At 40.1% G+C, this 10,411-nt stretch overlaps 2 protein-coding genes across 6 annotated transcripts; one reads left to right on the top strand and one right to left on the bottom strand.

The window, feature by feature from the left end:
* Positions 1-895: 895 nt before the first annotated feature.
* zgc:194242 (uncharacterized protein LOC100005854 homolog) lies at positions 896-4,613 on the bottom strand. 2 transcript variants are annotated; one of them, XM_046057425.1, is made up of 4 exons: positions 4,289-4,613; positions 2,162-2,418; positions 1,742-1,922; positions 896-1,618 (listed from the first exon to the last, which is right to left on the bottom strand). In XM_046057425.1, exons 1-4 carry the CDS (start codon positions 4,422-4,424, stop codon positions 1,422-1,424), a joined length of 771 nt encoding a protein of 256 aa, XP_045913381.1. In that variant the 5' UTR covers positions 4,425-4,613; the 3' UTR covers positions 896-1,421. The 2 variants fall into 2 exon arrangements, with proteins under 2 accessions (XP_045913381.1, XP_045913382.1); XM_046057426.1 differs by lacking the exon at positions 4,289-4,613 and adding an exon at positions 3,953-3,995.
* On the top strand, positions 4,393-9,429 carry etv7 (ETS variant transcription factor 7). 4 transcript variants are annotated; one of them, XM_046057422.1, is made up of 9 exons: positions 4,393-4,964; positions 5,186-5,333; positions 5,464-5,628; positions 5,705-5,881; positions 6,925-7,032; positions 7,159-7,281; positions 7,836-7,978; positions 8,121-8,221; positions 8,318-9,429. In XM_046057422.1, exons 1-9 carry the CDS (start codon positions 4,869-4,871, stop codon positions 8,487-8,489), a joined length of 1,233 nt encoding a protein of 410 aa, XP_045913378.1. In that variant the 5' UTR covers positions 4,393-4,868; the 3' UTR covers positions 8,490-9,429. The 4 variants fall into 4 exon arrangements, with proteins under 4 accessions (XP_045913378.1, XP_045913377.1, XP_045913380.1 ...); XM_046057421.1 differs by having other exon boundaries at positions 4,394-4,964; positions 6,901-7,032; XM_046057424.1 differs by having other exon boundaries at positions 4,395-4,964; positions 5,303-5,333; positions 6,901-7,032.
* Positions 9,430-10,411: the final 982 nt, after the last annotated feature.

The raw sequence follows: 10,411 nt of genomic DNA, 5'->3' as shown, positions 1-10,411 counted from the left end.
TTCTGCTGCTGACATGTACGCTACACATCCATAGTCAAAAACGGATCTCATGAGTGCCCAGTATATATTTTGTAGAGCTGCTCTGCTTGCTCCCCACTCTTGTCCTGACAGACAACGAAGTATATTGATGACCTTTTTACACTTGTTCTTAACTTTATCTAAATGAGTATTCCAGGTGAGCTTCTCATCAAACCAAACCCCAAGAAATTTAATTGTTTTGACTTGCTCAAGTGGTTGTTCATATAACTTCATGGAAATAGGCGTGACTTTATGCCGCCTTGAGAAACAGATCACCTGTGTGTTTTTGCAACAGATAACTTGAATCCCCATTTATTTGCCCATTTTTCCACAGCAGCTATTGCAGCTTGCATTTTCTTACTGACGTGCAACACATTGCGGCCTCTTACCCACAGAGCCCCGTCATCTGCGTACAAAGATTTCCCTACGCTTTGTTCAACCTGAGAGAAGATGTCATTTATCATTATGTTGAATAACAGCGGGCTACACACACTACCTTGCGGAGCTCCATTTTCCACCTTATATACACTGGAGTATTCTGTGCCAACTCTTACTTGTATTTCGCCCGCGTTCTTTTTCTTCTTCTTCTGTTTTAGTGCAGTCCCAACCGCAGCACGGTCGCCTCCTACCGTTGAATCAGGCGGCGTCTCGTCGCCTGTTGGAGATGTGTGTAAAGCAAGATCTGTTTGGAACTTTGCAACCAACACCCAACATTAATGCATTACACCGGAATATGGAGCTCTATTTATTTATTTTTTAAACAAATCTATATTAGCCTGTATGTACACTTTCACTACATAGCCTTTGTACAGTATACCCTATATTTATGCAATACATATAGTTATTTAACTATGTATATGAATAATTTCCTTCAAGATAAATTATTGTAGTTTTTTATTTTTTTTAACTTTTGTGACAGTTACTTGATATCTGGAGCCAGCAGCTTGTCAAACAGAAATGAACAGCACATCCTTATTTAATGTCAATCATATCAAACAGCTTTACAGTTTAATCAAATATAAGGTAGTGTCTAGTCTAGTCTAAGACCCCTCTGTATCAAGGAAATGTTCAACAAGGCAGCTCTACAGTGTGGTTCAGCTGAGAGGTATGGAAGATTTTAGGGAAGGAAATTAAATCAAACACAGAAATACAATACACACTGATATGACTTACATATTTTCATTTAGTTTTCTGTGTTGTGATTTGATTTTGATGTGGTTTGGAAAATCCGTGTCACAAATGAAAAACAATGTAGTTATTTAAAACAATTAACACAATCAATGCATAAAATGCAAATACAACCAACAATGTGTATTGTATTTTACTTAATTTCTGTGTTTGATTTGTTTTCATTTAAGCATTTAAAATACACACAATCTCTCATTTGCAGTTTCATTTCAGTCTTATTTTCCAGCAGTGGCAAAGATAGCCTGAAAAACAATGTGTTTGTGTTGTCTGTCTTCCATTCTGACATCAGTGAAGCCAGAGTCTCTCAGAGCTGCCATGTAGGCCTGCGGGCGCCAGTTCTCTCCTGGTATCACTCGCTTTGCTGCAAAAGTAGCCACACGGAACAGCCTCAGCGTGGTCACCATCAGCCCTCCTGGGTGGGGTCAAGAAAGAAAAAAATGACATTTGTTCAGAGATGCATCACTGAAAGACAGCAATTACTCAGAAAATCCAAACGAGGAGTAAATCACCAAACCATCTGAGAAAGGTCATATACCTGGTTTCATTACCCGGTGTATCTCTGTGGCTCCCTTCCTGAGGTCAGGCCAGAAGTAGTAGCAGTTACAATGAAAGACTTTATCCACAGAGCTGTCTGCCAGAGGCATTGCTGCGACATCACAGTGATGTAGGGTCACTTTCCCACTGGCCAAAAATTCTTTCAGTTGCTCACTTGCCATCTGTAAGAGAAGAAAGAGAGAAATATTCTTCTATTCCAAAAGTGAGTAATGTTGCCCCTTCAATGAAGCCACTTACAGTATGTGTAGTATATTTTAGGAAGGCTAGAGAGGCTTATTACTGTGTCTTGTGCTTGGTTCTTATAAGACACTCCTTCTGTGACTTCAACACATGCATGTCAAATAGAAACATAAATAGAATTTAAATACTTTATTCCACTCTGTCAGTATGCATACTTCACCTGGTGCATGTACTCTGAGTAATCCACACCTATAAGGTGACCTGTGGGCTCTGTGAGTAGTTTGACTGCTGACTGCAGACCAAGTCCTGGGCCATGACCCAGCTCCAGCACTGTGTCCCCAGGTTGGATCCCACTCAGCTGGACAGCACTCTCTTCGAGGACCCGGTTGTGCGATGTGAGCAGTTTACTGACCAGCCACCCAGTTACTGATCGTGTCGGATTGCCCAACTGTTTCCCCAGTTTTTCAGCCCACATCACTGGAGAAATATGACAGAAAACAAGTCAGCAGTTTTTCTTTTCTTCTTTTTTTTTTTCTTTTTTACACAGGTGGCTACAAAACAATTTTAGATATTTGCCACCCCAAACTGCAATGCAAATCGTTCTAAATTGCTTAGACCGTGACCTCATGTCTGGTCTTCTGTTAGTGTGGGGAGTATACAGGTTAAAAATGCATTGAAATAGTTACAGCTTAATATAAAATACATTTATTAAATCTCAGTACCACTACTTTAATATTTTGTAACACGTAATAAACTTTGTGTGAAACATACACCTTTCTCTTCTTTTTCTAAAACAAACAAACTAACAAAGCTGAACTGCAAAATCATGTATTCTAATACACGTAGCTTTTCAAGTTATCAGCAAACAGTTCGGGTGACAAACTGGGTCAGATGGAATATTTGATGGTGGCTTTTCTGTAATGTTGAGTTGGACTTCAACTTCTTACATTAAGTTAATGTTTAACCTGCTGTGTGAATCAATAAAGACACACAAAAAAACAACTAAGCCAGAAAATTTGTAGAATTTCTGTACAGGCTTTTGTAAACTGTATATTCCTACTGTTGTTTTTATACTTTCAACAATTTCACCTCCACTAAGTGTAGTTTTGTATGTTTATAAATTAGAAACTAGAGCATGATGCGGGCATTTCAACTGTCATTTTCATTGTTATTTCGTCTCTGTATGTCAGATAGCCTATACTTTATAAGATTATAGTTGTTGGTACTGTAGTCTATATCAATTAAATAGGTTAATGTTTTTGTTAAAGTGTATAAACTCTGTAGTCGTCGCAAGTCTGTCAACTTCAAACATTAGGGTCTCACCATTGTTGCTGCACTATTGAATAGAGCAGTGGTCTGCAATAGGCGCTTTGATAGCAGAAAAATAAACACAAATAAATTGATAGTGGCTGGGTGCTGAAATAGATCTATCATGACAGGTACAGTTACTCCCATAATCATTTCCTCATAAGTGAACGTGCTTCCAAAATAAAAGCGTGAGAACTTTTTTTGCAGCAATGCTTTATGTCGACTTTATTGAGAGCTTTTACTTTGAAAAGTTCTGAAGGACATTCAAAAGAGTCTCTGGCTTGCTTGACATACCTCATAAAAAGCCGTCAGTAAATGTGTGATCGGATTCCATAGGTTTATGAATGCGGACCACACGCCAGGATGCGCTCACACACTGCAGCACATGCTTTATTGTGAGCATGTGAAAAAGTGTGCATATAATAATAATAATCTTTATTTGTAGAGCACTTTTCAAAAACAAGTTACAAAGTGCTTTAACAAGTGTAAAGACAATAATACCCAAGAGACAATAATACAAAAACAATACAAGATAAAAGCATGAAAACATTGAAAAGACTAAAATACACGTTTAAGATAAATATAAAATTAGTAAAATACAATAAAATAAAAGGGATAAAATAAAGTCAAATAAGATCGGGAAAGGCTCTCCTATAAAAGTATGTTTTAAGAAGGGACTTAAGAGTTCACTGACTCAGCTGACCTGATTTCCTCGGGCAGGCTGTTCCAGAGTCTCGGGGCCCTGACAGCAAACGCTCTGTCCCCTTTAGGTTTCAGTCGAGACTCTGGAACAGATAGATAATCAATTTGCTTAACAAGGGAGAAAAATCGGCTATATGTTGGGATCGATCACACAACTCTCCCAAAGTCCCGCACACTTCCAACTGAGCTAAACGTGCACCCAAACATCTAATGATTTAAAATTATTTGACTATGTTTTGGCCTGCCATGTAACGGCTTGAAAAAAATTTGACCCGATGGCAGACTTATTTTGACCCCTGGACTAGAGCCCATGCTACTTGCATGCTAAACACCTTACCTATAGTTTGTCGTTTAGTAGTGTGCTCCTGTAAACGCCGCCTGGTTGGTCTTCCTGTAAGTGGAGGAGGAGCTCCGGGGTCTATTTCTGTTTTTTTTACGCGCACGCGCCGCTCCCTCCCGGCTGTCGCCCACATTACTTTCTCACACTCCCACGACTTTAATCACTCACTTCCTGCAATTTTCACTTGTTTCCCCGCCACAAGAATCCTTCATTTAGCCCTAGATATGTATTGCGCGAAAGTGTGAACCCCCCCACTGGAACAGCATGTCCTTATACTTTATTTATATCAAAAGATAATTTATGCAGGGGTCCCGTAAGTATGCTGCTGGACCGCACTCCTATCAAGTGCAGACAAATGTTTTTTTGGAAATGTCCTCTGCGGTTGCTTCCTCCAGTCAGCCTGTTTCGCACACACCCCCCTGCAAGGATGAGTGTTTCTTTCGTTTTCATTTCCCGGAAGGCTCGATTGTGAAAATTGTAGACTTTTTATTTCTTCGAAAGTTAAATGCATGCCTCATTTCAAATGGACTTAGGGGAGTTTTGATCTGCAGATTATCTCATTTATTGGACGAGTTGTATGTCTGCTTACAAGGAAGTCATCCAGTTTTTTCGGACGGTTGAACAGATAAAGGACATTTCCATGGAGAACATTTCCCAGTCACCTTTGGTCAAGGTAAGTTAAGGTCTTAGGAGCAAACTGTTTTAAAATGCGCTGTGAACCAGGGAGACTTTTTTCAGGTTGAAACTTTCAACTTTAGTCCATGGCCAGCTGCTGTTGTTGTTTAGGCTACTGAAAATTTTGATTTTAGGTAAAGCGTTTTAAAGTTTTGCATTGCTGTTTCTATAGCCTATGCCTGCCATTCAGTGAGGTGTATTTGTGTGGATGTTTTGTAGCAAGAAAACAGAGCAAGCTGTTCTACATCCATAAGCCATGGAGTGCAAGTAAGCAATCCTCTCAATGTGCATCACTCCTCCCCTAACCAGTTTCCTTTGGTCGGTCCCCCCTCTCAGGAAGACCTGTGGCATCTACCTGGACAGCTGCGTGAGTCCAACCTTATTCTCTGTTTGAATGTCCTTTGTTTACCAGTCCAGCAAAGTCTACTCAGCAGCCTCTACTAAAGCAACGCCGCTTGTAACACTGTGTTTTTGAATCATGTGCACCTGTGTTTCAGGAATAAACCCATCTCTGTGGGATAAGGAGGACGTTGCCCACTGGCTCTACTGGGCTCAGAAGGAGTATTCACTGCGGCGGCCTGAAAAGGGGCACTTTGAGATGAACGGTCGAGCCCTGTGCCTGCTCACCAAAGAAGACTTCAGACGCCGCTGTCCCAGCTCAGGTAGAGATAAGTGTGTATGTGTGTGTGTATATTTTTTTGTGCCTGGGCTTTCATATGCACCCCCTATTTTCTACAGGTGATGTTCTGTATGAGATCTTACAGTGTGTAAAGCAGCAAAGGAGGAGTGTTGTCTGTGACCCCTCAAACACGTCTTCCTCCACGGCAACTGGGCACACTGAGAGCCCAGTCAGCTGCCAGATACCCCCTCAGGATGTCCAAGAGCCCCAGCCTTCCCCGGTGAATGGTACCCAAGGTCAGTAACGTTAGTTAGTACATTTTAAACATGTATAGATTCAGTTTTATCGGTCATGTATACAGGAAATTTGATTCCAGTTCTTAGTAGCTAACAACATAGGCTTCTCAAACCAAGTGCAGAGAACAAAATAACAGGACAATACAGATACGGACATACAGCAAAACAAATATAATCAAACTTAAACATATAGCTACAATATATAGGAAAGATCTGGACAATAAAACCATCAACATTAAGGTCAGTTTGTTATTGTATGCACAGTATGGTACAGCTAGTGCAGGCAGTGCAAAGAACACATACACATTCTCTACATGCACAGTGTTCATAAACTGTTGATTGTCTGAGTTTGTCGCACATCAAATCAAACTTGTTTATCCTGGTTAGACTGTGGCACGAGAACTTCCTGATCAGCCGCATGTACATGTGCAAACACATCAGGAATTCATGCTCGCCCCTACGCTTGTTTTACTGTACATCCATATATAAGGCCCACTCTCAGGGTGTTAAACAGTTGTAAGCAGCACTTTAATGTTGTTGCTGGTCCAGATGTTGAGAAGTCTCACTACATTATATGCTGTTAGGTACTTTAATACATTGCAGTGCATAATAATATATAATATGCTATGTTTTTTGTGTTATGTAAAATGTTTATTTGCAGCTGCACCCATCAGATAAACGTTCTACTGTTAGTGAGAACATTTTACCCTTCATTAGAGAATATAAACACACACGCTCCTCGTTTGTCCCTACCAGAAAGAAGGTGCTTTCTGATATAGAAAGTAGGATGTGTGCCAGTGGGTGTGTTGTGGTTACCTGGAAACCAATTATCTTAGATAAGACTTTCCAGAGTCCAAAAACAAAGACTTTGTTCTACATACTGTATGCAAGTAGGGAAATGGCCTCTTCGTGTTGTACAATGAATTAGCCAATAATGTAAAATGTTCGAGCTGCTGTTAACATCACTTTTGCTTTCGGTTTAACTCTTGTTCACAGTTCCTCATATTTCTATCTCACAGTTTCCCTCGCTTTCACAACTCCAGTGTCGGCAGCTGTTGTAGCCACTGTGACCAGCCAGCCCCAGCCCATGTCACCTCTCAGAAATCGTCCCCTGATCCTTTACACCTGCCCTGCTCCACTCACAAGTACTAGTGGGTATAACAAACGGCGATGTCAGAAACATAGTGCCCCGCGGCTGTAGTTACTTACCGTGTTGACTGATTTTCTGACCCTCACTCTTTGTTGTTCTCTGCATCTTTCCTTTCACCCTCACTTAGATGGATCAGCAGATGTCGTCCAGTGTCCTACCCGAAAAGAGAGCATCACCCAGGAGCCGCTCAACCTGTCCAGTCGAGAGAACCCAAGGAGCCCGCTGCACAAACCCAACGGTCGCATTCCAGGTAGTGTTGTGTGAATTTATTAGCAGTTGTACTACAGAATTCACACATATACAAAAACAAATGTATATTGTCCTAGAGAAGATAATAAAAATTGTAAATCCTTTGAAACACTGCATCAAGCTATTTTAGACCACTAGGGGGTACAAATTACTCAGCTCCTCAACTTCCTATATTTTTGGACACCCTGTAGCTGCGGTTTTAGTCTGCATAAGAAAAAGATCTCTTTGGCTTGCTGAACAATTGTTCTTCAGCCACATTTTTACTTCAGCTGTCCTCTGTGTCACTGATTTTGTCCTTGAGGCAGAGCATAGAGCAATGCAGACTTGAAAACCTTAGCTCTGAGCTGCAAATAGCGGCAGACTAGGTGGTTTATTGAAAGCAGTAAAAAATATTGCTTAGCGGAGCTTTAAGAGTGACAGTCTTACACAGTTAAGTATTTAAAAAATTAATCCTTTGCTTATGGATATTTAATAGAGCATTACCTGTCAATACCTGTCATTGACGATAGTAGTATACGTGTTACATATACTTATTGCTATTTTAATCATGGCCAGAGTGCAGACTGCTGTGGGACTATGTCTATCAGCTGCTGTGTGACGACCGTTACCAAGAATACATCCGATGGGAAGACCAGGACAGCCTGGTGTTCAGGGTGGTCGACCCCAACGGACTGGCACGTCTCTGGGGAAACCACAAGGTGAGCACCCAGGTCTGTGAGATTCACCGTACAGGGAAAATGAACACACGGGCGGAGAGACAAAACAGCAGAAGCAGGGGACATGGGAGCAGAGTAAATGTTGTACTGCAGGCCCTTGATGACGTGTGATCTTTTTTTACAGAACCGAGACAATATGACCTATGAGAAAATGTCCCGTGCTTTGCGTCACTACTACAAGCTCAACATCATCAAAAAGGAGCGGGGGCAAAAACTTCTTTTCAGGTCTCTGTCCCCTTTCTCTTTGCCATTCTTCTTCTGTCTTTCCCCCGCAACCACACACACATTTATTGTTATTACCTCTTCTCTGCCTCCGCTCAGGTTTCTGAAACTCCCACAGGGCGTCAGGAAACTGCAGGCTGACCCTGCTGAGTCACCAGAACACAGCCCACCTCAGGACGGGGACTTTCCAGAGGGCAGTCCTACACATGAGTTCAGTGAGGACAATTTTGAGGTTTCCCCTGATCGTGCTTCTCCACAGCCTCCTCCATAGGAAAAAAAAAAAGATTGTTAAATGTCCTAAATACAATACAACAAGACAAATTATTACAGAATAAAATGGAGATTGTCAGAAAATAACCCACACATGTACAGGTTTAAAGGACCAGTGTGTAAGATTGGCAGAATAAAGCCAAAATGGAATATTAATAGAATTATTTTCATTAGGGTATCTAAATCTAATGTACCTGAAACTAAGAGTTGTATTTTTGTTGCTTTAAAATGAGCCCTTTATATCTACAGAGGGAGCGGGTCCTTTTCCACAGAGTCTGCCATGTTTCTACTGTTGCCCAGAACGAACAAACCAACCACTTTCTCTAAAGGGGGCCTTTTGTGTTTTTGGCGAGTTTAGCGGCCACTGTAGGTTCTGGGAACGGGAGGCGTAGGGGAAGGGTTATCATTTGGTTGAAATATGCAGCCTCACTGCTTGATGCCACACTGGTCCTTTAACAAAATGTGCAGTTATGTGAATAGTTAGGAATGTTTGGACTGTGAGATAGCTTTTCATTTTGCTGTGAATCAACGTATTTATGACAGTGATCAGAGTAAACACTAATATTAAGGGATGACGGAAATTATGAAAGTAATCACATCAATATTCAAACAAACCAACCAATCATCAGAAACTAAATTTCTCAGGTTTGCTCAGTATAATTGCAGTACAAAAGGTTATTATTCAGATACTATATAGGTCTTGCAGGGAAGTGGTGGAAATGACTGTTGAAGTTGTTGCAGTTTGTTTTGTGATCGTTTGTGTTCGCACAAAAACATGTGTTGCAGGTTAAATGCCAGTTTGTACAGTTTATTTTACAAATAGTTTGCTTTATTGACCCCAAGTCGAGGTATTTAAGTTTGAAATTTGATTCAATGTATAGATTGATTGTCAATGTTTTTCCTGCTTTGTGAAATAAATATTTTGTATCGTACCTCCCTAATTTGACAAATACATCTCTGTCTGAGTGCTCAAATGATGTCTTAGAACAGTTGTTATTTTATTACAGATGTTCAGGGATGAGATCGGCCCCTTTGGTGAATAATCTAGTTATGACAACTGATCACTGAAGTCTGAAAAGCAACATGTTTGGAAAACAAACAATCATTCACAGTACTTCTTGTCTAACTCTGGCTTCAAATGTGGCAGCTGTACCTTCAGGGGGTTCTTTGATAGCATAATAACCAATCGCTCAGCTGCAGATATATAATCATACCCTATCATACTCTTTGACAGCAGAAATTATGACATTTCAATTAGTTTAAGTCAAATTATTTTTTTTCACCAGGATAATACACCCAGTATCAATACTGTCTTGGGTACATATATTAAAATAAAGTAAAAATAAATAAAATTCTACTGTCAAAAAAACAATTGCACTAGTAGAACAGGCAATGTGTTTTTTTTATTTTCAAAGCTATAAGATATATTAAACCAGTGACTACTTTTGTGAAAGGTGCTGCATTGCATTAATTAGAAATAATTTCAGTAAAAAAGGAAAAGTGAGATGAAGAAAAACTCACGCAGAAGAATCAGATGAACGTGTTAACTTTTTGTTTCCTTGATTAGGAAATTCGAAAAAGACAAAAATGTAAATATAAAAGAAAAGGTACAGTCAAAGATTTTTTAACCTAAAGGTTAAAACATTTGTTAAAACTAACAGGATTTATGGTGCAAAGATGTCTGTCTGTCTGTGAAATCCTTCTGAAAGAAAGAGCTTGTTTCTGTTGGTTGGTGCTTTTCATTCATTTGTTCAGCATTGTCAAAGATTTTGAGATTTTTGTATTTTAGTTGTGTCACGTGGAAGCCAGCCTGGGATAAGCAAACCAAAATCATGTTAGCTCGGACACAAAAGTCAATGGATGTTAAATCACATGGGCATGACCGACATGGTATGTCTAATTGAGATTGGCTTATAAACACTG

This window comes from Micropterus dolomieu, linkage group LG08 (assembly GCF_021292245.1).
Source record: "Micropterus dolomieu isolate WLL.071019.BEF.003 ecotype Adirondacks linkage group LG08, ASM2129224v1, whole genome shotgun sequence".
Classification (NCBI taxonomy): Eukaryota; Metazoa; Chordata; class Actinopteri; order Centrarchiformes; family Centrarchidae; genus Micropterus; species Micropterus dolomieu.
The sequence above is the reverse complement of the archived record's forward strand: the minus strand, read 5'-3'. Positions and strand labels throughout refer to the sequence as shown.

What these genes read in the sequence shown, in the direction of transcription:
- zgc:194242 (XM_046057425.1), bottom strand. Translation starts at nt 4,424, where the DNA reads ATGTGGGCGACAGCCGGGAGGGAGCGGCGCGTGCGCGTAAAAAAAACA. An exon ending in TACTAAACGACAAACTATAG is followed by an intron (nt 2,419 to 4,288) that starts GTAAGGTGTTTA and finishes ATATTTCTCCAG; the next exon opens with TGATGTGGGCTGAAAAACTG. An exon ending in ACACCGGGTAATGAAACCAG is followed by an intron (nt 1,619 to 1,741) that starts GTATATGACCTT and finishes GACCCCACCCAG; the next exon opens with GAGGGCTGATGGTGACCACG.
- etv7 (XM_046057421.1), top strand. Translation starts at nt 4,869, where the DNA reads ATGTCTGCTTACAAGGAAGTCATCCAGTTTTTTCGGACGGTTGAACAG. An exon ending in TGCTCCACTCACAAGTACTA is followed by an intron (nt 7,033 to 7,158) that starts GTGGGTATAACA and finishes ACCCTCACTTAG; the next exon opens with ATGGATCAGCAGATGTCGTC. An exon ending in ACCCAACGGTCGCATTCCAG is followed by an intron (nt 7,282 to 7,835) that starts GTAGTGTTGTGT and finishes AATCATGGCCAG; the next exon opens with AGTGCAGACTGCTGTGGGAC.